A 27,889-nucleotide genomic window follows, 5' to 3' on the forward strand; every position below is an offset into this window, starting at 1 on the left:
GCTGTGCTCTTCAGTTGCTTCTACTGAGGCATTGGTCACCGCCCTTGGCATCATCTCCTAGGGCAAGCACATCTCAGATTAGACTTTGGAGTCTTCTGGGTTGGATAACTTCTCTTCTTGCCACTAGGGACCAAAGGAGAGAATCTAGATAGAGGTAGCTTCTTTGTCTCAGGATTACACTAGAACAAACACCTGGTATCTTTCTGAAGCCCCATCAAGGGTGAGAGGGAAGTCAGGTTCAAGCCTTTCAGGGCATGTTTTAAAAACAAAACAAAACAAAAAACAAAAACAAAAAACAAAAACAAAAACAGAAAGGACTTGTCTGATTCCAGGAATTCTTGGCTGGAAGAGCTCTAGGTTTCAGATTTGCTTGAGTCTTTTCCTGACCAAGCAGCAGGTTTCTTTACTCACTTCAACGGTATTGTTACATAAACAAGTAAGCCTTCTGCTTGCTACAGGCTGAATTTTGGCTAATCAGGATATATGGGCGGATTCGAGCTTTGGATTCTTAAATCTCCTAAGCCTCACAGCTGTGTTTCCCTGTTTCCACTAAACGCTAGAGTTTAAGATTTAGGGAATTATGCAAAACACAGTTGCAGTGCCGGATGAAGCTTGAGTGTGTATGTTTGGGGGCAGGAAGTGTTCCCCGCCCTCTGGTGTTGCCTGGTTCCCCCCCACACACACCCCCGTTTATTTGAGGGTGGAGTAGAACGCTTGAAAATGCAGGAGAGTAAATTCACAGGAGACAGAGCAAGTGGTTTAAGACATCGATTGGGCCTCAGCCCCAAGACTATGCTTTTTCTTAAAATAACTTTGAGAATCGAGTGCAAAAATATTCGAACGGCACAGTTTCTGTGTGCATTTATAAATAAATTCTTAACGCGAAGCTCCTCCACACGTCTAGCAGTCACTCCACACACCCCTCAGCAGCTCACAGCTCAACCAGTCTTCCAAAATTCTACCCCGATGCATTAAAATCTGCAACTGTGCAAGGAAATGCCCTGCAGGATATGCAATATACTTTGTAAACGTTGCCTATTGTAGTGTACAAGTACACACGCTGTTTATGCGGAATATCACCCCTCTCTTTCAATGCTAAAAAAACCCCTTACTAGCAGCTTTGTTTAGCACAAATACTCAAAACTTTATTAAAAAACACTTTTCAAAAGTAGCTTCATAAAACTAGACACCAGCAAACCTTGGTCAAAGGGGTGGAAAATAAATCGTATATCTTTAACCCGCAGAAGTTAAAGCCTCTCTCTCTCTCTCTCTCTTTTTTTTTTTTGTTAGCTAACAATGGAAACTTTTTTTTTAAGTGTTTCCCTCCCTCAGTTTGCCAAGCAATAGAAAAAAAAAAAAAAAAAAAAAAAGAAGAAAAGAAAAACTTGTTCCGCTGAGTTCAACCCCAGACAGGCTCACAACTTCCTTCCTGCTTTCCTCCCCCGAGCCCCCGCCTTTCTGCCTCCTCCCTCAACCCCCAACTTTTTTTTTTTTAAATCTTACATTGAACAAACACTGAAGTAGCCGGGAGCAGACGCTGACAGCAGTAGTGTCTCCAACCAAGCACGGAGCAGCGCACGACCTGGCGGTGTCCCCTACGGGATCGCCTAGTCCCTGCGCCGGTACATTCAGCCTCGTTGCACCCCACTATTTTCGTCTTCCAAAAGTTGTTGCGGAAACCCTTTGGGGGCTTTTTTTTTTAACTTTAAGCCACCTGGTCTGTACGAGCCCGGAGTCCCCGGGGCATGTCGCCTGCACAGGACCTGGGAGTCTGAGCAATTGCAGGTAAGCGTGGCGGCTCCTTCCTGGCCCTTGTCTCTGAACCCTCTTTCCGCCCCATCTGTGCTGGGGTTCCTCTGGGTGTTCCGGGGTCCGAGCACAGCACAGAGGGGAGGGCTAGAACGACTGAGAAGAGGGGCTGATTTGGGACGGTAGCGTGGGGTGGCCTTGGGGGAAGAGGGGAGATTCGACTTTCCCACCGTCTTCCGGGCCGCTGCGCCGCGCCACCTCCCCGGCGCGTTGCAGGCGTCAGGGGCTCGGCTTGCCGGGCGGCTCCGCTGGCGCCAGGCGAGGCTGCCTGGGATGCGCGAGGCCCTGCCCTCGGCGGGCCGCGCTGCTCCGGGGCTTAGCATGCCCGACTAGGGAGGGCTGCAGATTCTTAGGCCTGCACAATTAGAAGGCCTCCAGGCTGCAGCGGTGCAAGCAAGCTCAGAGTTCCTCCGAGGGGTGTGGGTCCCGGAGGCTTACAGAGGCACTCGGGTCCTTGCTAACAGGATGCGCGCAGGACTGAGTAGCTGTGGGCATGCACCCCCCCTCCCAAACACACACACACACACACACACACACACACACACACACACACACACACACACACACACACACACTAGCTGCAGGGTGTGAGGGGACAGTAGGGGAGTCTCCAGGAATGATTCCGGTGCTGGATACTGCAGAGTTTGGTCCCTGGCGCGCACGCGTGCCCACATTCACAAAACACACTTGTTTGGAGGCAGACAGACATCAAGGCTAGCACTGAAAAGTGCCTGGGCTGCCCCCACTCCCAACCCCCCGCGCTCTCCCAGGCCTTTCAAAGGCTGAGAGACACAGCAGGGTCAGAAAGAAAACGGCGGGCACACAAGCGTCCTTCCAGGTCTCAGCCCCAGCAGCGGTTTGGGGAAGGCAGGTCCGGGTCAGGTTCCCTGTGACTTGGTCTCTGATGTCCTGAGAGGGTGGAGCAGGGCTGCCTGTCATCCTCGACAGCCGGTGTTTGCTCTGGCCAAGGGAACCTGGCCAGCCTTGCGGAGGGAACCAGCGAGTTGCACCTCCTCCCTCAGCCATCCGCGTGGCTACCGAGACTAATTTCAGAATTTGGGATTCTAAGAGTTCTTGGAGCGTATCACAAGCTGGGGGAGGTGGACCACGGCCGGAAAATACAAGCAGGGGCCATCCAGGCGGCCTGGCATGCTTCCTCACTGAGCATCACACCCCTGTAGGCTAGACATCCAGGGGCACCTCGTCCCCAGCAGATTGGGGTTCCGGGGCTCCCTCTGCTCTCTGCGGGTGGACTCTCGCCAGCCTCCCTTGATGCTTTCGGGAATTCTGACTTTTCTCCTTGTGTCTCCACAGCCGCGAAATCGTTTATGGAGCTTGGCGCGGGGGCCAAGCCTGAGATCTTGCCCCGTGCCCGCCGCCTAGGCCATGCTGCTCCATCGGCGCGCGGAGCTGCGGCCGCCGGGCCTCCAGGACTAAGCCGGGAGCCGCGGGAGGAGGAGGCGCCGGCGGTGGAGCGGGACCGAGAGCCGCGGCGGCGGGCGGACCCAGTACTATGGCTGTGTACTGCTATGCCCTCAATAGCCTGGTGATCATGAACAGCACCAACGAGCTGAAGAGTGGCAGCCCCCTGCCCAGCGGCAGCGAAACGCCTCAGCCCTCCGGGAGGGCCGCGCTGAGCCCCGGCAGCGTCTTCAGCCCTGGGAGAGGCGCCTCCTTTCTCTTCCCCCCAGCAGAGTCGCTGTCGCTGGAGGAGCCTGGGAGTGCTGGGGGTTGGCGCAGCGGCCGACGGAGGCTGAATAGTAGCAGCGGTAGCGGAGGTGGCAGCAGCAGCAGCAACAGCAGCAGCAGCAGTGGCGTGGGCAGTCCCAGTTGGGCTGGCCGCCTGCGAGGGGACGCGCAGCAGGTGGTGGCGACCCGCATCCTCTCCCCACCTGGGCCGGAGGAGGCCCAGAGGAAGCTGAGGATTCTGCAGCGCGAATTGCAAAATGTGCAGGTGAACCAGAAAGTGGGCATGTTCGAGGCGCAAATCCAGGCACAGACCTCTGCTATTCAAGCGCCCCGAAGCCCGCGTTTGGGTAGGGCTCGTTCGCCCTCCCCGTGTCCCTTCCGAAGCAGCAGCCAGCCTCCTGAAAGGGTCTTGGCTCCATGTTCCCCAAGTGAGGAACGGAGAACAAAGTCCTGGGGAGAACAATGTACAGAGACCCCAGATGCCAACTCCAGGAGGAGAAGCAGACTCAGCACACACCCCTCGAAGGACAAGGAGGGAGTGGCCCCTCTTTTAGGCCCAGCCAGCCCGACCAGGTTAGGGACTCAGAGTCCATCTACTTCAGTGAGAATGGAAAGAGGTTCCCCGGCCAGTCCCCGCTGTGGCTCACCCACACCCATGGAAATTGACAAGAGGACTGCTCCCTCACTGGAGCACTTTGGGACTAGCTTAACGTTGGCCACTAAAGTGGCAGCTTCGGCCGCATCCGCTGGACCACACCCTGGACATGATTCTGTTCTCATGGAGGCAGACTGTGAGCTAGGGGCCATGCGCCCCTGGGAGGCCCACCTGGAGAGACGGGGGCAGTTTCTGGGCAGGGAGACCGGCTCAGCCCCAGAGCCTATCCGGACCCACATTAGAGAACCCCCTGGAAGGGTGGAAAGAGTTCATTCTGTTGGTGGCCAGGGCTCCTGGACACCTGAAGTCATCAAAAGACCAGAAGAGGGAACTGTGGATGCCCAAAGCTCAGAGCTCTCAGAGAACCCGAGATGGTCTAGACTGCCTGGAGACCCGGGTTCCGTAGGGCCTGAGAAGGGAGGTAGTAGGATCCCAGGAATCCGAGGACCCCAGCAGACCCTGGACAGCATGAGAGAAGGGTCTTCAGCACTGGGCTTGCTTGGGGGCAGCCAGGCAGCACAGCCAGGGAGCATGGATGTGGAGACAGGCATTAGTTGTGGCAGAATGCTGGAACCCTTACCACCTGGGGAAGTAACAACAAATTTGAAAGAACCCCAGTGCCTCCCTGGGGACAGGATGGGGATGCAGCCTGAGAGTTCCATAGTTTGGCCCAGTGCTGTGGAGGAAGCTCCCCTGATCTGGACGTGTGACACAGGGATACAGTTAAAGGGGACTTGGAGAAGCCAAGATGGAGATGCTCATCCTAGCTGCCAAGAGAAGTCCCCAGACCAGAAGGACAAGGCCTGCAGCCCCAGCAACATCCCGGCCATCCCTGCAGTCATCATTACAGATATGGGTGCTCAGGAGGATGGAGGGTTAGAGGAGATCCAAGGAAGCCCTCGGGGTCCCCTGCCTCTGAGGAAGCTGTCGTCCTCCTCAGCCTCCTCCACTGGCTTCTCCTCTTCCTATGAGGACTCGGAGGAGGACATCTCCAGTGACCCTGAGCGCACTCTGGACCCCAACTCAGCCTTTTTGCATACCTTGGACCAGCAGAAGCCCAGAGTGGTGAGTGTTGCCAAGCGGTTTTTAGAATTCTTGCTTTCAGCAGACCTTGGATGCTTCATGTATTCCCCTGGTTTTCTTACTTCTTGCTGAGGGGTAAAGACCCTGAGCAAGACTCTGGTAAAGTCACAACTAATCTTTCTCTACAGGCGAGTTTGTTGTGGGCACAGTCTACCAAGCACTCTGTAGACGGGGCAGTGAGCTTGAGTTGTTCTTACTGTATATATCCTTAAAAACAGGAACGTAAGATTCATGCATGTCGACCATAATAAACCTTCCTAATTTCCAAAGATGGTGACCAGAGATACCCCATGTTGCCTTTGCTTGATGGAGTGAAACACTTAGTTTCATGGTTTATTCAGGCTGACAAGGATATCTATTGGCTTAACCCAGCCTCTACTTCTAGGCAGAAAAGTGAGCGATCCTGTTCTGTGACAGGCCCCTGACCTCTGAAGATGCGGTTGTGTGGTTGATCTATGGTTTGGGCAACTATTGAGCTTAACACGTAACTTAGGCAGAGTTGGCAGTATCAGTGTCAGTCAACGTAAGTAATATGCAGTATGACGTAAGAGATAAACGGAAAAGTATCTTTTGAGCCAAGTAGATACTTTCTTTTGTAGCAGAATGCTTTATTTCAGTTGAGTTGTCTGAGTTAGGCACACCGTGTCTCCTTAGGAGTATACGTTGGGTCCAGTCCATTTCTGATACATTTGACAAGTGTTCTTGAGTTCACTACACTAACTCTTGATCTGTTTGAGGCGGTGACAAATGTTCATTCCTACTTTGTGGTTAATCTCATTTTTGGGCTGAGATCCATTTCTTTTAGAAGGTAATTGTTGAAGCTAGCTCTTCTAAAAAGGGATGGCTTTTCTCTTGCCCCTCTATGGAGGATGGCGAATTTCCTTACCTGGCATGCAAGAGGTTGTAGGGCTTCCTTGTGGGGGAAGCTGCATGGTATTTTAGTGGGTAGCCTTCTGGTTTCATCTTGAATGGGGGATTCCACCCATTTGAACCCCAATAACTTTCTCCATTCTGACTGGGTGTGCTACAGTTCCCCTCAACACATTTTACTAAGAAATTTTGGACTCTGAAGCACGATCCTTTCCAGCTTCCACTTCAGAAACCACAGTCTAGTTCTGAAGGGTCAGCAAGTTCTTTCTCTAAAACTCTGTTTTCTACTGGTAATCTAGAGAGACAATTATGTCTGCAAACAGGAGTCCTAATCAGCCTGTCATGTGGGGGTCAGGACAGGGATCCAGGCATCTTGCACCTGCTGCCAGGCACCAGGACATCACCTTTAGAGAAAGGGCAGGCAATCAACCTGCCTGCAGGAGACGGTGGTCACAGGGCAGATGGGAAATGTGTCTCTTTGAAAGTGAGGCTTAATTTCTCTGCCCTCTGCTCAGCAGTTACTAGTAAGTAAGAAAGGGTCTTCTCCCCGTTTGTTTTAGAACCCCAAAGCAAGGTTGGCACACCCAAATAGCTCTGAGTTGTTATGCAGTCTCCTCTTGCCCTTTCTGTGGTGGCTGAGCAGTCCTCACCCACTGCTTGCCAAAACGGTCCATACGTGCATGTTTGAAAACAGAGTCTGTTTGGGAGTGAGTCAAAGGGAAGATAAAGAGTAACAGGTAACAGGTAAACTGTGTTTTCTTCGTTCATAGGATTAAAACCAGATAGGTAACAAGGAAGGGACTGGTAAGAGAGGCTCAGAGGTAAGACACTGTTCTACGCTACAACCCGCCTTTGAACAGGTTCTTTTAGACACCCACAAAGTGGAGTTAGGGAGAAAGACATCACCTGCCCGCTTTGCTCTCTGAAGCACGTGACGCAGAGGGGATGGGGGGGAGAAGGGGAGAGAGAGGGAAGGAGGGAGAATAATGTGTGTGCTCATGTGCGCATGCGCATTGGCGTCAGATAAATATGGGTAATCAACTGGAAATTATGGAATCCTAGGGACTTTTGTGCTTTGGTTGAGAGCGTGCACTATGAGCAGAGGTCTCTTCTTAGGCTAATTGTGATGATGGTGCTTATCTGGAATGACAAACCATCTGCTCATTGGCTCAAAAAATCACACGTCCCTTTGTCTGCAGAAGGCAGACATCTTGATGGGCCAGGGAGGCCTGTAGGCTGTCCTTTGGATGTTTGGTAGATGAAGTCTAAAGTGGCCCTGCCTGTGCTTCCTCTAGACCCTTCTGAGCTCTCCTTGGACACTCGCTTCTGCGTGTACGGCACTACTGCACTACGTCTGGGCCCGTTCACACTTGCCCTCGTTCCCTCGCACATGCTCACTTATGCTCGCCCTCACCTTCGCATTGCTCGCACACTAACACACGCGCCTACACATGCTCACGCTTACCCGCTGCCCCCAACTCACACCTATTCGCGCAAACATGTAGGCTGCAAGTGGCACATTCACAAAACCAACCCTGGCCCCCTGAGCCAAACTAGACCCGAAGGACTTTTACCGCTGCCCCGCCTTCTCACATGCCCTGTGCTGCACACTGCCTCATGCATGATTTGAGTGTACAGGCGGGGTGTGACAGCACATCTACGTCTTAAGGATCAGATACTTGGGATTTGCTTGGAAGGAACCATCATGCATCTGTCGGCAACAGCTTAAATTCTGGTCCATTCACACTTCCTGTTGCCTGAGCTCTGAACAGAACCAAACGGCACTGAGCAAAGATGAGGCCCCCCTTTCTTCTTCCCCATAGCAGAAAGCGTTTATTTCTTATCCTCTTACATCATTCTATTCAAGAGCCTGGGGCAGTGAGATTCCTGGTAAAGAGTATGACATTATAACGCAGAAGCCTTTGACCTTATAAATAGATTGGATTGATTTGTTCCAACGTTCTACTAGCAATACTGTGTGTGTACAAAAATGTACAAAAATGAAACAAGGTGCTAGGAAGATGGCTCAGCAGGTAAAGGTGCTTCTTACCAGGCTGATGATCTGAGTTTGATACTCAGAACCTATATGGCAGAAGGAGAGAATTGGTTCTAGCAAGTCGTCTGTGGCAGGCACACCTACCCTCCTACCTCTCATATATGTGTGTGTGTGTGTGTGTGTGTGTGTGTGTGTGTGTGTAGACAAGCACATGCATGCATGTATGCATGCAAAAATTCATAAATCATATGTATAAAAAGTATATTAAAAACCCAAAACAGTGGTCTAGTACCTGTAGACTACATAAGGAAGTAGACTACCAGAGAGCCTCTGTCTCCTGGTGTTTACTACTTTTTAGGGCCACTGTAATTTCATTTCTTTGGTCTTTATTGGTGGGGGTTGGTAGTTATTGAGCAGTTTTGCTTCTTTTTAGTGAAAAATGAATTTGTGAATATAGCAAAATTTAACCTGTTTGAAATGGTTAGGGGTGTGTGTGTGTGTGTGTGTGTGTGTGTGTGTGGCAATTTTATGTATGATTAGTAGTGAGCACTTTTAAGTGGAAACTTGAAAGGAAGGTAATTGTTTTACATGTGTATGTGTGTGTAAACACAAGTGTGTAGAAGTGTTTCTAGAGGTCAGGGCATGCGTGGGATCCTGGAACGGCTGTGAATTGCCTGATTTGGGTATTGAGAGAGGAACTCTGGGTCTGCAGGAACACCAAGTGCTCCTAGCTGCAGAGGCATCGGTCCAGCCTCTGGAAACTTTAGATCAGGGTGTTAAAGGCTCAGACTGTGGGGTTCAGATGGCACTTTCCGTTTACCAGAGATGGGAGGCCCAGCTGTCTCTCTCTTTTTTTTTTTCTTTTTTTCGGAGCTGGGGACCGAACCCAGGGCCTTGCGTTTGCTAGGCAAATGCTCTACCACTGAGCTAAATCCCCAACCCCCAGCTGTCTCTCTTAAACACAGGGGATTCTCCATCTAGAGGCCCTGGAGTCATTTATCGGAGATTCTGGGGATTAATCTGAGAGCAACAACAAAAACCCAAGATTCAAAAGCAACAGGACCTGAGGCACACACAGAAGGGCCCTGGCTCTTTGGCACCCATTTTCTCTTTCTCCGCTGTGCATAATTGGAGATGACTCAAGGGGGTCCATCTCACCCCAACTTTCTGCAAATACTTAAGTCTAGATACTCACAGCTCCATACTTGGTGGGTATGAAGTATGTGTCAGCATGTTTGATGGTGTGACAAGGATCCTTTGGCATGGACCTTGGCATGAAGGTCCAAACCAGGCACCTTTAAATGTGTGCCTTTATTGACGCCAGTTGACTGATGGTCCTGTCTCTCTTCCTCCCTTTACCAGAAGATTGGCTCTTTGTAACTTCACATTGCAAAGGAAAAAAACGAAACAAACAAATAAGCCAGTCGACGAACCAAACAGCCAAAAGCACCATGGGAACAAAGCATCAGCACCACAGCTGAGGTTTTCATTGGAGTCACTCCGATCTTAGGGACTGTGCTGATAGGCTGCCAGAACCTTAACCAGAAAGGGTGAGTTCCGGCAACAAAGAAAAAGAACCCAGCCCCCACCCCAGATGTGTAAGTTCGGAAACAGGCTTTGTGACACAGAGCCAAAAGTGTCCCTTCAAAGTCTTATTGGAGGTGAAAGTTTTCGTTCATTAAATGGATAAGGAGGAAGAAAGGCATCTCTACATCACTTATGGCGAGAACGTTTTACACTCTGCAAAAATGCATTTTGAGACATACCTTGCCTTTGGGTTCTAATAAGAAAATAGCAGGTCTTTCAGCTTTCGATGGCAGGGAAATGGATTTCAAGTATGGCATAACTCATCCTCAGAGCTCTGTCTGCAAGAGCTGAATTGCTACCAAGTCACCTTTGTGACTTTGCTGGTACATGCTTGCTGAATGTAGTTATAGATTAGATTCCTTTTATATGGTTTATTTAAATCCCCAGGGGGTATTGATAACATTGCTTAGACTTGTTTTATTTTGCCTGGTACCAACTTAGTCATCTAAAGGTAGATTTCTTTTCTTCATCTTCTTTTTTTTAAAAAAAAAATAATTTAATGGAGAGAATTTTATCTTGTGGAAAAACCTCTGTAGATTTTGGATAATCAACAGGTGATTCAGAATTAACTCAGGAATACTTTTAAATCACTTTGTGACACCAGGTGTAAGGGTGTGTGCCTGTAATGTCTGCCCACCTCCACCCAGCCTGACCCTAAAGGAGTTCCAGTGGGAAAGCCAGCCTGGACTGTATGGTTAGCTCCTATCTCAAAAATAAGCAAATAAATAAATCGCACTGTGGTCACATTATCAGTGTGGAGGAGTCTATGGGTTTGGTTATAGGAGCAGACAGCTTGGCATTGAAGGTACATTGTGCTCTAGGCTCCATGACAAACATGGGCGTTGTGATTGTATGTGTGAGTGTGTGTGTGTGTGTGTGTGAGTGTGTGTGAGTGCGTGTGTGTGAGTGCGTGTGAGTGTGTGTGTGTAGTATGTGTGTGAGTGTGTGTGAGTGTGTGTAGTATGTGTGTGAGTGTATGTATGTGTGAGCGTGTGTATGAGTGTGTGTAGTGTGTAGTATGTGTGTGTGAGTGTGTGTGTGAGTGTGTGTAGTGTGTGTGTAGTATGTGTGTGTGAGTGTAGTATGTGTGTGTGAGTGTGTGTGTAGTGTGTGTGTGTGTAGTATGTGTGAGTGTGAGTGTGTGTAGTATGTGTGTGTGTAGTGTGTGTAGTGTGTGTGTGAGTGTGTGTGTGTGTGTGTGTGTGTAGTATGACTCCTTTATTTTCTTATGAATCAGAGATCAGAGGGAGGCATTGCTCCCTACCAACTGTAAACTCTTTGGTTTAAAAGTTTGCTAGAGTGCCACCTGCCCCTTTAGGATTTTTGCAGGACCTTGAGAGTGCTGTATGGCCACATGCTCTTAAGTCTCTGCTGTCAGCCCTTACTGGTGTAGTTCTGTCTCAGGCCTCAAGCTGAGATCCTCTGATTGATCTTGTCATCTTCTCACAGAGCCTTCCCCCAATCCTGTGGCACAGTAGCTCTAACCCATTTTTCAGGCGAACTCTTAGTATAAAGACAGCTTAAGTCTCCTTTGCTGGAAGACAAGACACATAAGCATATGTGATCTCATTTTATATTTTTATATTGAAACTAGCAAAATGTCTTCCCCTGGTTCCATAGTAAACGTTGTCTACATACCCCGAAGAGTATATAGTCGGGGAATGTAGGATGATGTCATTATTTGGGTGAAGGCAGGTACAAGATAGAACGAGGCCTGTCATTGGACGAGAAGGAAGGATGGGTGGGAGAAAAGTTTTAGAGAGGAGGTGGAGACTGGAGAGAGAGGAGGCAGCAGCTTAGAGAACATGGAGGCAGATGTTAGATTCCTCTCTGCACATTTACAGGTTGTTATGAATATTCTTAAGGGATGGATGTGTACAGGGCTTTGTATGTCTAGGTGGGCAATTGTATATTATCAATTGTATCAGAGGTTATTATGTTGTGTGTTCTTTCATGTGGCGATTTAATTGAATTCAAGAGAGTGTTGGTGGTTGGAGACACTGGGCTGCCGTGGAATTGGGATGTGTATGTCTGGCATGGTGGCAACCTGCCTTAGGAACTGGATGGATAGAGAGATTGTTGCCAGGCTCAGAGAGTAGCCATCGGCAGCAACTCTGAAGATATGGGATGGAGCAAAGTGGGTGAGAGGCTTTGCTGACTGAGATGAAAATATCAAGTAGATGCCTTGGGGCACTACGGTGCCAGATCTAGTGCAGGGTAAAAGACAGCATTATTTTAATTTTACTGCAACAAGGGAAGCTATAGAGTTCTTTTGCTTCATGGCCACATCTTATAGAAGAAGAACCGTGGCCTAGTTCATGTTCAATGTTGTCACAGGACCCATGTTCACATCCACAAACGAGCTTCTTTTTAAAATGTTTTTTAAATTAATTTTATCTTTTTACTTATTCACTTTACATCCCATTCACTCACTGCCCTCCTCCTGGTCAACCCCTCCCACAACCCTTTCCCCCATCTCCCCCTCCCCTTCTCCTCTGAGCAGATGAGGCCTCCCCTCAGTATTCCCCCGCCCCGAACCCTGGCAATTCAAGTCTCTACGAGGCTCGGTACATATCCCACGTATGGGCAACAACTTCTGGGATAGCGCCCTCTCCAGTTGTTCAGGACCCACATGAAGACTGAACTGTGCATCTGCTACATATGTGCAAGGAGGCCCGTGTATGTACTTTGGTTGGTAGTTTAGACTCTGAGAGCCCCAAGGTTAGCCGATGCTGCTGGTCTTCCTGTGGAGTCCTGTCACCTTTGGAGACCATAATCCTTCCTCCTGTTCTTCCATAAGAGGCCCCAAGCTCCATCCACTGTTTGGCTGTGGGTACCTGTATCTCTCTAAGTCAGCTGCTGGTGGCCTCTCAGAGGACAACATGCTCCTGTCTGCAAGTACAACAGAGTATACTTAATAGTGTCAGGGATTGGTGCTTGCCCCTGGGATGGGTCTTGAGTGGAGCCGGTTTCATGTAGCTTCTTAAGTAGGTAGGTTCCTTACTCACTTTTAAAGATTTAACTGTGCTTCAGAAAGCTGGCTTAGTGGGTCAGGCACTTGCTTTGCAAACTTGATGACCTGAGTTCAACCACTGGAACCTTCCTAAAGGCAGAAGGAGAACCATACACAGTTGTCATCTGGCTTCCACATACATGTTGTGTCACACATGCGCATTTGTATACATCATGCATGCAGGCATAACAACAATAATAAAACAACATGAAAAATGAGCTGTTGGTTAAATGAGGGAGGGAGGGAGGAAAAGGGAACCTAATATCTATCCATAGGAGAAGTGTTGACCTGTCTTGAAAATGCAGGAAGGGAAAAATCTCACAATGAAAGCAAGTTCATCGCCGATCTCCTGAATCCTGGTGCTTCAGAGATAAGCAAGCTAGACTTGAGTTTAGGATGCCTGGTCCACACATGGTCTGTAAACCCCTGGACAGCTCGTGAGAATCAGGTTGGCCTTATGGAGTGGCGAGAGTTCCATCCCACAGTGTTGATAGTGTGCCCAGGAAAAAAAGAGACAGCATTATTGGAAGATCGTGAGTGCTGTGGATGCAGGGGAGAACTGGGTTCTCTGGAAGAAAATCTCCTTAGCATCTCCAAGACCTCCGCGTCCACTTTCAGCCCGACACAGACCTACAGAACGATTTGCCTCCAGCTGAAAGGCTAGAATCAAATGTTTTCTCCAAACGCCGAATTCCCCAGCGGCTGTGTACTTGGTGGCCCTCAGTGTGGTCTCATGGCTACTTAGAATAAGGCTGGTTTTAGCTTCCACCTCAGTCCTGATATCCACATGCAGGGTTGAGAATTTCTTTGAGGGTTTGGGTTTAAAAGAGAAGGGCTGTAGACCTTGGTCCACAGAAGAGCCTGCTCTATGGGGTTGTCGGGGAACAAAGTCAGCTCCACACATCTGTGGATGCTTCAGGGGAGTCCTCTGATAGCTTCTCCGTAAAGGCAGGAACTCCAGGGTTTGTGCAACAAGGTCTGGCTCAGGATACTCATTTCCTTAGTCAGCAGCCCTCGGACATGTTTCTCAATAATTCTAAGCATTCGTGGTTAGAAATCATAGCTATATTAATTTAATATCATGTGACAGAAGCCCACTTAACAAAAGGTTCAAGACACTAGCCAGCACAACTTAATTTTTTTTTTCTTGAAATTTTGACTTCTCTCGTTTCAGACCAGCTGTCAAGCTTTGACCAACATGCTGAAAGTCCTGGGTTCCATTCCCAGCACTACAGAGAGGGAGAGGGAGAGGGAGAGGGAGACGGAGAGGGAGAGGGAGAGGGAGAGGGAGAGGGAGAGGGAGAGGGAGAGGGAGAGGGAGAGGGAGAGGGAGAGGGAGAGGGAGAGGGAGAGGGAGAGGGAGAGGGAGAGGGAGAGGGAGGGAGGAGGCTAGAGAGACGGCCCAGCAGATGCCTGCACTTAATGCCCGGGACCCATGGAAACGTGTAAGAGAGAACACGGATTTTCATGTAGTCATGAAGCTCCCCCCACCCGCTCTCCCCCCCCACATGTGTGCCGTGACACATGTGCATAAACAAAATGAACATAAGAAAAGGGGGTTTTAAAATAACCAATAAGGTGGAGCTCTGTGGCAGATTAGCAGCAGAATCAATCTGCCAGGATGGGAATTTAGAACTACAGCATATTGGGCAAGCAGTCAACCTCAGGGTTGGGTCTGCAGGCTTTTTTTTTTTTAATTTTGAGGCAAAGTCTCACCAAATTGCCCAGGTTGGCTTTGGGTTCATTTTGTAGTCCAGGCAGGCCTTGAGTTTGAGGTCCTCTTATTTCAGTCTCTCTAGTACCCGTGATTATAGGCTTGAGCTATCAGGCATTATGTATGGCCATCGCTGGCGAGCCCCTGTTACTATTCATTCTAGCGTATGAGTTCATCCCGGGTGGGAGGAGGGTATGTTTTTATTTCCCCACCTCTGAATGAGCAGGAACTGGTTCAGGCAGGCTGGGTGGTAGAGGTTAGGTGTCATCACCCTCCTGGAAGTCTGCGAAGCTTGCTGTTAGCCTGTTTATCTTTCTTTTCGCTCTTGTGGTGAGATTCAGATAGAAAGGGAAAATGAAATGATACAGACAAGCACAGACGCGGAGATTGATTATTTCCGCTGACCTCTGACCAAGATCAGGGCCGGCCTTACCCAGAGATGATACGTGCTGATGCAGTGCGCAGGGCTGCTGCTCTTCCAGAAGGTTACCCCTCTTCCTTACTTTAACAGAGTGGGTCCTAAGGCACCGTGGGAGAGCATGTATGAGGTGCTTTTGCCCCTGGCTTTCAGCTTGGCGTGCAGTTTCCTCTCATTAACTGTCTTAAAGGGTTCTCCACATCCTGCCCTCTCTTCCTCCAGCCCATTTAATCAGAACAAATAAATGATTATACTGCTTCCCAAGACACCGCACTGCATTGTGTATGGCTAGTGCTTAACATTTTTGTGCCCCAATGTGGAATGCTCAGCCTGTTTCAGTGCTGGGGGTGGGGGGTAGACGTGTGGGTCTGGAGGGGTGTGAGTCGACTGCCTGGTGCCTGGCCATCTACCCCACTGGATCTGCAGGCTCTCCTTGGTATGCCATGAGCTGGTTAGTAGGACCTGGGCAATCACACGGGAGGTCACTGCACCCCCCAGACAGCTCCCAGCAAGTGTTTTTTCAATTTCTGCTGACATTCTTTCCAGGCTCAGTTGAATTTGTTTTCCTCCTTGCTATGGCGATTGATGACGGGGTTGTGAAATGTATAATTGGGCAGCCTCTCCTCTAAGTGTTTCCCCCCCAGTTCTGTGGGAGCTGGTGTTTGTCTAATCCCCTGCTGATGCACACGTGGGCACTCGCATCTCCTGAGCTAGCCATCTAAGTGGCGGATTTAGTAACATAGGCCTCCCCAACTGTGGGGACAGGGTGCTGGCCCCGGGGACAGGGTGCTGGCCCCGGGGACAGGAACATGGGAGTATTACTTCTGTAACCCTTATCTCACCTGAATCTGGTAGCAGGAAGCTGGAGAGAGGCCTGTGGGCTACAGCGACTTACAGTTTAATCTCCTAACAATGCCAAATGGAAAATCCAACTGCCTGCCAGTGGCTTAGGAAATGACCAGGAGATTTTGTCAGGGTCAGATCATCCTGAGACACAGTTCACGGAGCTGAGGGGAGGGAAAACACACTGGCGGTTGTGTGTTCAAGCTGGAAGGACCGAGAGGGCACTGTTAGGGTTGAGAAACTCTTACAAAGGCCTGGAAGGCCGTTGCACAGTGCGACCTGAGAGAGCTGTGCCTGGGCGAAGTGGAGGAACCATTCTCCCCTTCTTGCTTTTGTTTGCTTGCTTGTCTGTTTTTGAGATGGTGTCTCGTAGTCCAGGCTAGTCCTCTTTCCTCCACCTCCTAAATGCTGGGATTACAGGTATGAATCACAGCATCCTGGCTTCTTTTCCTCCTCTCCCTCCTCCTCCTCTTCCTTCTCCTCCTCTTATTCCTCCTCCTCCTCTTACTACTACTCCTTCTCCTTCTTCTTCTTCTCTTACTCCTCTTCCTCCTCCTCTCCCCCTCCCTCTTTCTCTTCCTCCTCTTACTCCTCCTCCTCTTACTCCTGCTCCTCCTTCTTCTCCTCCTCTTACTCCTCTTTCTCCTCTTCCTCCTCCTCTCCCCTTCCTCTTTCTCTTCCTCCTCTTCCTCCTCCTTCTCTTCTTCCTTTTCTTCCTCCTCTCTCTCCTCCTTTTCATCTTTTTCCTCTTCCTCTTTCTCCTCTTCTCTTCCTCCTCTTCCTCCTCTTCCTCCTCTTCATCGGCCTCTTTATCTCATCTTCTTCCTCTTCTTCCTCTCTCCTTCCTCTCCTCCTCATTTATCATCTCAGTCACCATAGCAGGAACCGCTTCCTAGTGCTGTCTTGTTAATTCCAAGCAATTTGGAAGCCCCTTGTCAGTGGTCCTCTGAGAGCTGAATAAGCCCTAGGACTGGTTTGGTAAACTGGAAACACTAGCGGTTCCTGGCCTCAGAGAAAGTATATATTCTTTCCTTCCTAAATTAGTTTTAATTTTGATTAGTGTGACACTACTTTTATAGCAGTCCCAAAAGAGGAATGGACCAGGGCAAGGACTGAGCTAGTGTGAGCGTTCTTACTGGGTGTTACGTAGTGAGAACTTTCAAGGCTGCGTCAGAGACATTCACTCTGTCCACAGCAGGGCTGGTTCGGACATGGGCACAGTAAGGAGCAAGGAATATGGAATGAATAGGCAGCCCGTTTCCTCTTCAGCGGGACTATAGTCTCCTTCTGCCTGAGCACCCATTCCCCAGGTACACTGCCACCTCAGGCTAGGATTTGCTCATCGGTAGGACATGAACATTAGGGACACAGTGGAAAGCTGTAAGAAGGGAGACATCACAAAGCAGGGCTCTAGCATTCCCAGGACCGGGCTGAATGGATGAGGTGGAACTGTAGTCTCCTTAGGACCCACATTTCAGTCTTGTCCTGGTTGACTCAGCTATGGTCTGGAAACAGAGAAATTCAGGCTTGAGTTTTCTTTTTGCTTTTTGGCACAGGGTTTCTCTTTGTAGCCCTGGCTGTCCTGGAACTTGCTCTGTAGACCAGGTTGGCCTCAGACTCAGAGATCTGCCTGCCTCTGCCTCCTGAGTGCTGGGATTAAAGGTTGGCTTGAGTGTTCAGGTGCTATGCTGGGCACCTCTTCTGTATAGTTGTCCTGGGTTGTGTCTGGCAATTTCCGCATTTCCTTTCATGGATCTGGGGCTTCTCCCCGGTGGCTGCCCAGATAGTTGGCATTGATACGGCATTCCGCTGGCTGGTACCTGTCCTGAGGAGACTGGTGTGATCGATCCTGCCTCTGTCCTTGAGGATCCAGTCTTCGATACACAGTGATGCCAGCAGACATGCTCGTGATTTGCAGCACTCAAGAGCAACTTGTACTGCCATTGGCCAAGCACATTCATTAAGTATAAGTTAATGAATAATGAATCAGTGTGGGCATGTGAAACTCAGTAAGTTTGGTTAGAAATTTGATGGCCACCGTTGGGTACGGAGCATGGGATAAAGGGTTCATGAATTTGTTGTCTCTGTTGGAAGTCTCAAGTAGAGTGTGTCCAGGATTCAAAGGTTCTGTGAGGCCTTCTTCATTCAGGCCACCTTCCCTAGGACTGGCTGGGTGTGTGTAACTCCACACAAAATGGTACCTCAGCTGATGGAAGATGTGGAGTTTGGGTTATTCTCTTATATCTGGGAGGCTAAAGTGGAGTTGGGGCTCTCCATACCTTCTGTCAGTTTATCAGAGGGACACAACCTGGAAGGAGAGCAGGGACTTCTGCTCAACTAATATCACAAAGCCTCAATCTATGAAGAAACCCGAGGGAGGTAGTTGGGGCTGACCAGGTAGAAAGTAACAGGCCATTCTCTGGGTTGAGGCTAACTAAACTCTTTCACTTACTTACCATGTGTCCTCCGAGAAACGTCTTAACTGTTCAATACCTCAGTTCCTTCATCCTTAAATGGAATGAACAGTTCCCAAGTAAGGTTCCTGAGTCTTATGGGAGGGTACGTTTGAAGTGCCTAGCAGACCATTTTGAGCAGACACAAAATGCTCAGTACATGGTGACCCTGTGTCTCAGTAGCAGCAAAAGCACCAGCCCTCAGCCTCATACTGGGCTGGCAACCGCCATCATCCAATCCCCTTTGAAAGTGAAGCGGGATTGCCCAGGGATTATTTCTAACTTGGGCACTTCTCTCCTCGAAGATATAAAGAGGTTCAGGTGCTCTGAGGCTGATATTTATAAAGGGCCCATGCAGTCAGGCAGGCTCTGTGGCACAGAGGAAAGCAGTCTTTCAGAGAACACAGAGCTTGAGCCGGCCAGATCCAAGTGCACTCTCGCTCTTGCTTTGCTGAGACTTTGAGGGTCTGACTCTGTGTCCGCACCTCTACCAGGAGGAGGTTGGCCTTATCCTAGGATGTGAAGAGAGAAGACGGGACTCAAGACAATGCAGAATGAGCCCTGGATAGAGGGATTCCTTTGTCACTCCATCCCTGAGCTATGCTTCAGAGGGGGTCCCAACTCGCCATCACCAAGTGTGTCCAGCATCACAGCCCATCCATCATCTCAGGTGCAGGACGAGATAGAGATTAGACTTTACATAGTCAAAGAGGTTCCTGACTTGTAGGAGAGGCCTCCTTTTGTTTCTGGGATTCAGAATGTGATGGGTCACAAACAGCCCTCTGTATTCGGCTGCTGGCACAGGGTATCTGGTTACTGGCCCTGGGGACTAACCTATTTATTCTGTCTTGGAGATGGAAAGTGGCTGACGTTGCACTGGCACAGAAAGCCCAGAGTTTGGGGGTGTGGGATGCCCACCCCTTCCTTCCTTCCTCTCCCCTCAATCTTCTGCATTCTTCAGGTCTTTCAGAGTCTTCATAGTTTGTGAGCACAAATGACTGAGGTGTAGGTGTCCTGTAGAGTGGTGTGTGTGTGTGTGTGTGTGTGTGTGTGTGTGTGTGTGTGTGTGTGTGTGCGTGTGCATGCATCTGTATATGTCGTGTGCAGACAACTGGCTTTGTCATGTGTTTGTTAAAATAGGTCCTTCCGAGTTTCAGGTGCTTTCTTTACCTAAAGACTGGCTGACTCTCCACATACAAACATTTCACTCAGACTTGGGACCGGGAAGCTGTGGTCTGCATAGCCCACTTTGCACTTCTCTGTCTGCTTCTTCCAGGACTCCCTGGGTTCTGGGGCTTCTCTTTGCCATCAGCCATGGTCTGAGATGGTGGAGATGTGAGACAGACACCTGTGACGCTAACCCTTAGGAGGTCAGGAGAACTTTGTAAAGGTCTACAGGGCCCCCATCTGTTCTGAACTCATTGTTGGGATGCTGTGTGTCTCGGGTCTAGCTTGTGTGCTGTGCACATCCCTGCACTCTCCAAGCTCCTTCTGTCATGGACAGGAAGGAGGGGCCTCATGTCCTGGAGGAAGGAGACCATAAAAGAGCTTGTTAGCATTACAGGAAGGTGATTAGTTTTAATTTCAAGTGAAAGCCTTCTGGAGCAGCATTTGGGATACTGTTTACCTTGTGGTGTTATTGCACACTTCATTAACAGATCTCTCCAGAAAGCCCTCTCCTGCCTCCCGCAGTTTGCCGGTTTTAGCTACACCAGCTCCTGTAAGACTGGAGCTGGAGTGTGGCTCAATAGCCAAGTGCTTGCCTAGTATGTTGGGAGTCCTGCATCTGCAGCCTCAAGGGAAAAACATCCTCACTGTTGTTCGAGCCTGATCTACATCTCCTGGTCTGTTACGGTTGACCTTAGATACCAAAGTGCTTTGGGATGACAGGAGGGACTTCCAGAAGTTTAGGTGATGATGGTGAACCCTAAGGACTCACAGGTTAGCTTGAGGGGACAGTGCCCTGAATGGTCCACGTGGTGGGTTGCTGGAGACCACTCTTTTGACTGTAATTTGGGAACATGTGACATTGATTTTTGGAAATATTTTAGGAACGTTAGAAACAGTTCAGTGTGACCTTGGAATGTGAGCCCCGAATACAGATTTAAAAAGCTGGTGATGGGTTGGGGAGATGACGGGAGTGCTGAGGTATTTGCCTTAAGTACAGGAGTTTGACCCCCAGCTATGACTCAGGAAGCCAGGCACGATGACACCTGCTGGGAATCCCAGTGCTGAGAAGGGTAAATCCCCAGGGTAGATCTCTTGGGGATTGGTGGCCAGCCACTCTAGCACATCGGTGGGCACCAAACCAAGTGACAAGTCTGTCTCAAAGAGCAAGGTATGTGGCACCTGGGAACGATACCCAAGGTTGTCCTCTGACCTGCACATGCATATGTGATTGTGCACATGTGAGCATACATGCATACACACGCCAGTGACACATAAAGATGGGGTGGAGGCAACTTGGACTTGCATTTCTAGTGGAACCCACTGGGCATCATAATTTCCCTACAGCGTTAGTGTGGAATAACCATGTCATGAGCCACTAAGGTGCAGAAGAGCCTTAGTGTGTACGCTGACAGTAAAGACAGGTGGTAGCAACTGTGGTTTGAGAGTAGTTTTTGTGTGTCAGCACATTGTATAACTTCCTTTGCTTGGTTTTTGCAAGGCATGTCTTACCGTCCTCCTTTTGGGCAAGGAGGGTTAGACAGATGCCACTGTGGGTTCCTAGCTCATAGCTAGGGTTTGAACACACTTGCTGTGTCCTCTCCGTCGCCTGGAAATCGGAGGAAGGCAGCAGGGCTCTGTGCAAGAGAGCCCTGAGTTACTCAGGGAGGTGGCCGTGGGTTGCTTTGGGAAGACCTAGTGTTAAGTGCGTTGCATACAGGGAGAGACGGCTGGAGCACAGGGAGATGGAGTGAGCGATTGTTGCTTGGGTAATACTATATGTAAGGGAAGAACAGCGTGTGTTCATGACTGCTCCCAGCAGCATTTCAGTCTGGCTCGAGGTCAGCTTTCTGTTCCTGGAGGAGGAACCCACAGAGGACTTTTCCTTCCAAATGAATGTGTCTTTGTTTCGGACTCAGTGGATGAGCTGCCCTGGATTGAACCCAGGACCCCTGGAAGAGTAGTGGTGCTTTTAACCCCTGAGCCCATTTGTATGAGTTGGAGGGAACACTGCAGGGGATTGGTAACGCATTAGCAATCCAATTGGAACTGAAGGCAGGTGACTCGCCTGGGATGTCACCTAAATAAGGATGTTATTCTCACTTAGGTGGGGGCCTTAGATAGAGGCCTTAGGGTTCCGTACTAGCAAGAGGAGATGTTAGCACTGAGCTGTGAATGCCAGGGACACTGTGACTCTTCTTAAAGACAAAGGGGCCTAGCAGTTGCCCACGTGAGCATTAGGAAAGCCATTTGGGACTGTGGGTACAACCTGGGTGGGGTGGTGGCAGCCTCTCAGGGATTCCTGAGTTTGAAGTCACTCAGGCTCTACCTTTCTTCCTGTGAGGTTTTAGGAGGAGGACACCTGTGTGTGGCCCAGGGTTGGGCTATTTCAAACAAAACTGCTGCGAACGTTTGTCTGCATGCTCCTCTCTATGAACTCATTTCTCCATAGTAACCGCCCTCAAGTGCAAATTGCTGGACTGCGTGCATGGGAGGTGTGTTATTTACTTAGGTTTGCTTTCTTTCAAAAAGTTTTTTTTTCCTTTTTTCCTCTTTTTGGCTTACTTATTTAATTATAAGAAACTGCCAGACTGCCTTCCAGAACGGCCATCTCATTCTACACTCTCTCCACAAGGGGGGTGACAGTGTGTCTCCAATCCTTGCCAGTCCTGGGCTTTGCTGCTCTCTTAAATGTTAGCCACTCACACAGTCAGGCATACAGACTTGTCTGTAACTCTTATTCATCTAGGGATGTTGGGACCCATGCACGCCAGGCAGGTGCCCTGCCACAGAACTACCACACCCATAGCCTTTCAATGTGCTTTTAATTTGTTTATGCCTAACGGCTCACAGTGGTAAATACCCTTTATGTTCTTACTGCATCCTTCTATTAAGTGATCTGGCTTTTAAAAATAAAAACGCCGGATGAGGGATTTAGCACAGTGGTCAAGCGCTTGTCTAGTATGTGTGAGGCCTTGGGCTTCATCTCTAGCACTGAGGGGAAAAAATGCAGAGAAGTGCTGTGGGAACAGGGCAGTGTGGCCGGAGGCTTGGAGCTCTGCCTCACCGGGATGTAGGTGAGGGTGCCTTTCTGCTCTCACAACCTTCTAGTCCAAAATAGACCGCTGCTGATTGGTAGGCACCCCCGGTGGCAACTGGAATGTGCAGTCCAGCCCAGGAATCTATCCTGTCCCACCCTGTCTCCACAGAACCCTCCCGGGCTGACTCAGGTGCTGTATTTAAGGAAAGTTGTCTGTGGACTGTTGTGCTTGAAAATAAAAACAAACAAAGTGGCAGATGTGGAATTGTCTCCTCACCGATGCCACTGTCCTGGGCTCCTTCTGGTTCTCTCTCGAAAAGTAAAGCAAACCGCCCCCCAAAAAAAGAACCAGCAGAGGAGAGACACAGGATACAGAGCAGGATCCCTGTGTGTGTGTGTGTGTGTGTGTGTGTGTGTGTGTGTGTGTGTGTATGTGTGTGTGTATGTGTGTGTGTATGTGTGTGTGTATGTGTGTGTATATGTGTGTGGGTGTGTATATGTGTGTATGTGTGTGTATGTGTGTGTGTATGTGTGTGGGTGTGGGTGTGTATGTGTGTGTGTATGTGTGTGTGTATGTGTGTATGTGTGTGTATATGTGTGTGTGTGCGTGTGGGTGTGTGTATGTGTGTGTGTGTGTGTGTGTGTGTGTGTGTGTGTGTGTGTCCCAAACCATTCTGCCTCCACACGTTGTATAAGTGGCCCCTTCTTTTCTACAACCATCTCCTTCCTGACAGGGTGAGTTCCTTCAAAGCTCCAGTGCCACTGTGGGTGAAGGCCATTTCTGCCAATGGTTCTTCCTTTGGATCTCTACAACCTACGCCAGTTCTTTGGATTCAACTCTGTGATTTAATTGTACGAAAGGCTCTTGAAATGTTGCTTTTGTTTGTTTGTTTGTTTGTTTGTTTGTTTGTTTGTTTGTTTTAATGGTATGGAAACTCGCAGCTGTGAGTTTCAGGTTTTCTCCTCATTCTTAGGGCTCTGCCAGCCCAGACACCAAGCGGAGGGGCTTGCCTGCATCAGGAAACAGGGGAGAAGCACATACGTGCTTAACGTGTTTGTCTTTGTCTGTCTGGTGAGTGGTATGGTGGGGCTTTGAGTGTGTAAAAGCAAGCAAGCCCCTCAGTGCAGATTCTGATGAGTCCGGAGTGGTGAAAAGGTGTGTTGTCGGTACCTTAGTGGAGGAGTTGTAAAATCGCCTTTGGGGAACTTGTGTTAAGTGGTCACAAAGAAAGGATTGTTTTCTACGTGGGCTTGAAGGGGTTCTGGGAAATGAGCAGTGGGTTCTCCTAAGTATCCTCGAAGCTTTAGAAGGAGGAAGTCTCAGGAAGATGGTCGTCCACTGACCATCCGTGCTGTCCCAAAGGCCCATGAGAATTCCTCAGCTCCTTGTGGTGTTCAAGGTCAAGCGGGGGAGGGGATGGTCCAAGCCCAAATGTGTGACTGAAACAAACGATTTGCTTTACTCATTTTTCTGGTTTTATACATTTGGAGAAAGTGGAGCTGGTTTGAAGTTGCCTAACTGATTTTTTTTTAATTAAAAAACCTCTTGCTTTACTTGGGATTCAAATTAAAATTCTATGCTTGTGCTGAGTTTTGGCCCTAAGACCTCAGTTGGTTATCAGCGAAAACCCTGGCTCAGATCCCTTTTTCTAGATGGCCTTGTTCTGTGCACTGAACTTGAATTCTTCTAGATGGGTGAGTGTGTTTATCTTCTGCTCTCCCTGGGGATCCCTGTGCCTGCCAGGCCAGCACTCTACCAACTGGGCTGTACAGGGCCGCATCTTCTGGGTTAAAACTGTTCTGGCTTGGGGTTTGAGTTCTCTGCACCGAACTAAAGTAAGGAATGAACCAAAAGTGGCAGAGATTATGCATTCTGTCTGTCTGTCTGTCTGTCTGTCTGTCTACCTCCCCCCTCCTCTCCCCCTCCCTCCCTCCGGAGAGAGTTTTATCTACTTGTTATAGCGAGCTAGCTTTCAGATGATGGTGAAGGAGGTGAGCTACCCAGGCCCAGACTCAGTGCATGCTGGCAGTTGGGGACAGTTACACAGGAATGCCCATGTCAGGGGCAGAGGGCACACGACAGTACTTGACGCCTATTTTGCATCCACCATGTGGTGGGTGGTACACGAGACGTTAAAGTGACATGCTTAAAATTGCAACAACACAAGAGTCAGGAGGTGACCTCAAACGGCCTCACTCTAGAACTGAATTTCTCATCCTTGGCACTGTTGGCATGTTGGAACAGTTAAGTTGTAGTTGTTGTAGTAGTTGTTGTTGTTGTTGGAGACACTGCAGGATATTTAGCAGCATTCTTGATGGAGAACATTTTGTCAACCAAAAACTTCCTGGTGTTTGGGTGGCACTCACCTGTCATCCAGGCAACCCAGGAGGCTGAAGTCGGGGTGGGGTGGGGGTGGGAGGACCGTGAGCTCATGAGCAGGTATCTCTGTAGGGCCATTGCTCCTCATCAGGAGACAGGGCTGCAAAGCCTCCTCCTGTAACCGTTGCCCTGTCCCGTTTTCCCAGAACAGGGAGCGTCCATTCCCCAAGGGTGTTTGTAGAGCTGTGTGTAGATTTCGGATGGAAGCAGAGGGCAGAGGCCCATCAACACTATCTAAGGCCACGAGGAAGAGAAATATTCTCAGAGATGGTGCTGATGGAGCTGAGGCTTGAAGGCACTGACCTGGTTATGCAGGAAAACGTCAGGAACATAAGAAATCATGGCAGGCTTGCATGGGGTGTGTGTGACAGGGCGTTTGCCCTGGGCTCTCCCACCACCCCATTGCTGCTTTCTTGTGTTCTCTTGGCAACGTGATTCTCACTCCGGATCAGGGTGAGCTAGGCGCAGGGCGGTAACAAGCAACTCCCCATTAAGCAGTCAAAAGCAAGGAAGCTTTCTTCCTTGCTGCACAACTGATCCAAGGACAGGCTCAGCAAGGCAGATGACCCGAAGACTTGTGAGGCTATGTGCCTAGAAGAACTAGAAATAATTGAGAGTGAAATAAAATGTCTAGAACTTCGGAGGTGTTTGTTTGTTTATTTGTGTAAATACAGCCCATGGACGGTAGGTTATTTGATGAGGTAGGTTCAGGACACTAGTACTCAACTGAACACCAGGATACACCCTTTCATATGGTATTCATACGGTAGAAAGAACGGCCTAGAAGCCTGAGCCCGTGGGAGTCATGGGAGTGACATCCCCCCAACCTTCAAGTACAGCTGTGTCTCAGAAGGCAGGCCACAGCAGTCACTGAGGTGGGTCAGGAAAACCCAGACACAGTCTCTCTCCTTGCTAGAGACTCCTTCAGGCCTCAGCTCTGCCCAAGCCGTGGGGTGAGGAGACAGGAAGCTGGCTGTCGTGGATCTAAAATGGGATGGGACCGGAAACCTATGACCAGGGCGAAGTCCTTGTCACTTCTGACAGAGGGGCATGGAGGTCTCAGAATGCCAGATAAAAATAGCAGCTGCCTGCCACTTCCCTCCTCCTCAAGCATGTTCTCCAAACCTGATTCCACTGTGTTTCTGAACCATGAAGTGGACATTAAGTGTGGAGTGGGGTGAGCTCTGGTGCCCACTAACCAGACAGAAGCGGTCAGTCTGGAGATGGGGGCGGGGGTAATACACCTTGACTCGCTTTCACCCCGGAAAGAGTCACACGATGGCATCCTGTTCTCCATGTGTACATGGGTGCGTGCTGCTTTGCATGTGGGCCTGTGGCTGTACACGTATGTCTGTGTGTTTGAGTGTGTGTACTTAGCTGTGTGTAGGTGTGGTGTGTCCACTCATGCACGCACGGGAGGGTGTGATGGTTGCTGGGGGTTGGATGAGCATCACTGTCTTGAGTGACAGCTGCCTGTCTTGGGATGCCCGAAACTTCTTCCTCTGGCAGATCTTCCTGTGCACTCGGCGCTAGCGCTTGCGCTCTGTTTTAAATCTGACCCGGATTGTTCTTTTCACACCAGAGGGGATGAGGCTTCCAGGAACAGACCCTCCTGAGAAGGCACCGGCAGCCTGGTCATTCCCAGGTTGACAGGAGCCCGAGCTCAGAGTCCAGAACGTCCCAGTGGGCGGGCTTGAGTGAGGCACAGTGTGAGGAGTGTAGGACCAGGCCAAGCACAGCTCACCTCCTCCCAGGGGGTGCTCCCTGCCCCATGACCACCATGCTTTCTGACTTCAGTTTCCTCGGTTGTGAGATGTCCATTATGCAGGCAGCTCAGCAGACAGTGTTTGTAAATGTCTTGACTCCAGAGATTTGAGCATAGGAAACCTAGCAGGAAGACACACACCGCCTGGGTTGTCTTCGCTTTTTTCCGTTGCCTGGCTGTAGGAGTGGTTGCCAGCACCTGCGTCCCCCTCTGCTCTGCTTGGATTAGGACTGACCAGAAAGGCTGTGGACCTGGGTGGGTTCTGGAAGCCCTGGAGAAGGCTGGAGGCTGCTGTGGGGGGCTGGGGCAGCAAGCTTCTGAGAGAGCCTCACTGTGAGGGGAGGGAGCTGGTTAAGCCCGCTTTACCCATGCCCTGAGGTTTCCGGAAGACACAGGTGCTATGTATAAAACCACACGGCTACCTCTGCCTTGTGAAGTTTCCATTTCCACCCTCTGGCCTACTGCACAGTGCTGAGGAGGAGACTTCCTGAGGCTCCCCTGAGCTTGGGGGCCAGGCCAGGGATGTATTCTATGGGGAGAAAACCTTTCCCCAGGAGACCCTTGAGGAGCTGACTGAAGAAAAGGGAGAACACCGGAGGAGGAGGAGGAGGGGTGCGTGCACAAAGATTACATCTCCCTCTGACAAGACAGCTCTCGGCTGGAGCAGTGCACCTCTGAGGAGGGCGTGGCCAGCACTCCCAGGGAATTCTGCCCAGCCTTTGGCGTCTCCATGAAGAGATGATGGGAGGGCCTGGTGGGTAGGTTAATAGCTAAGCTTCCTTTACCTGAAGTTTCCTTGGGTGGTTTTGCCAAAGGGAGAATGGCTGATATTTTGGGTAGGATAGGTCTCATTGTGTGGTTACCTAATGTCTTTGACCTTTGAGTAACCCTTCTAAGCCATTTGCCCCCCAACACACACGTTGTGTGCTCGTAGAGTTGTCACAGGAAAACTGCATGCCTGGTCTACAGAGCAAATTCCAGGACAGCCAGAGAGACCTGTCTCAAACACACACACACACACACACACACACACACACACACACACACACACACACACCAGGGCTAGGGCCCGGTAGTTAGCTCCCTTTGGTAAAAACTCCAGAGGACAGAGTAGGAGTGGAAGGGCCTGGGGAAGGAAACCAGCAGAGGGCAGACAATAAAATATCTTGAATACATACAGTGGGAGCTGAGCTCATGTTCTCAAGTGATAACTGTTCTTTAATCCTTAGTGAACTGGAGAATTCTCCTGTTTGTTTCATTTTCTTTTCCTGTTCTCTCCTCATCTTAACAAGCACTCTTCCCTCTGGCATGGCCTTCCTGGCTGTATGATGATGAGGCTATCCAGGCCCCATGCTTCCGGGGGCCTCCCTCACCTCTGGGGCTGGGTGCTCTGTAGTTGTTCTGAGG

At 49.8% G+C, this 27,889-nt stretch overlaps 1 protein-coding gene across 2 annotated transcripts in view; it reads left to right on the plus strand.

The window, feature by feature from the left end:
* The first annotated feature begins 1,412 nt into the window (after positions 1-1,412).
* Positions 1,413-27,889, plus strand: part of Itpkb (inositol-trisphosphate 3-kinase B) — a 95,109-nt gene continuing 68,632 nt past the window's right edge. The window contains exons 1-2 of one of the 2 annotated variants that reach the window (XM_039091025.2): positions 1,413-1,785; positions 3,124-5,218. In XM_039091025.2, coding sequence (XP_038946953.1) covers positions 3,323-5,218 — 1,896 coding nt within the window. In that variant the 5' untranslated portion in view covers positions 1,413-1,785; positions 3,124-3,322. The remainder of the gene's footprint in view (positions 1,786-3,123; positions 5,219-27,889) is intronic. The other variant, NM_019312.2, reaches the window with a different exon arrangement.

The sequence above is a fragment of the Rattus norvegicus genome, chromosome 13 (genome assembly GCF_036323735.1).
Source record: "Rattus norvegicus strain BN/NHsdMcwi chromosome 13, GRCr8, whole genome shotgun sequence".
NCBI classification, from domain to species: Eukaryota; Metazoa; Chordata; class Mammalia; order Rodentia; family Muridae; genus Rattus; species Rattus norvegicus.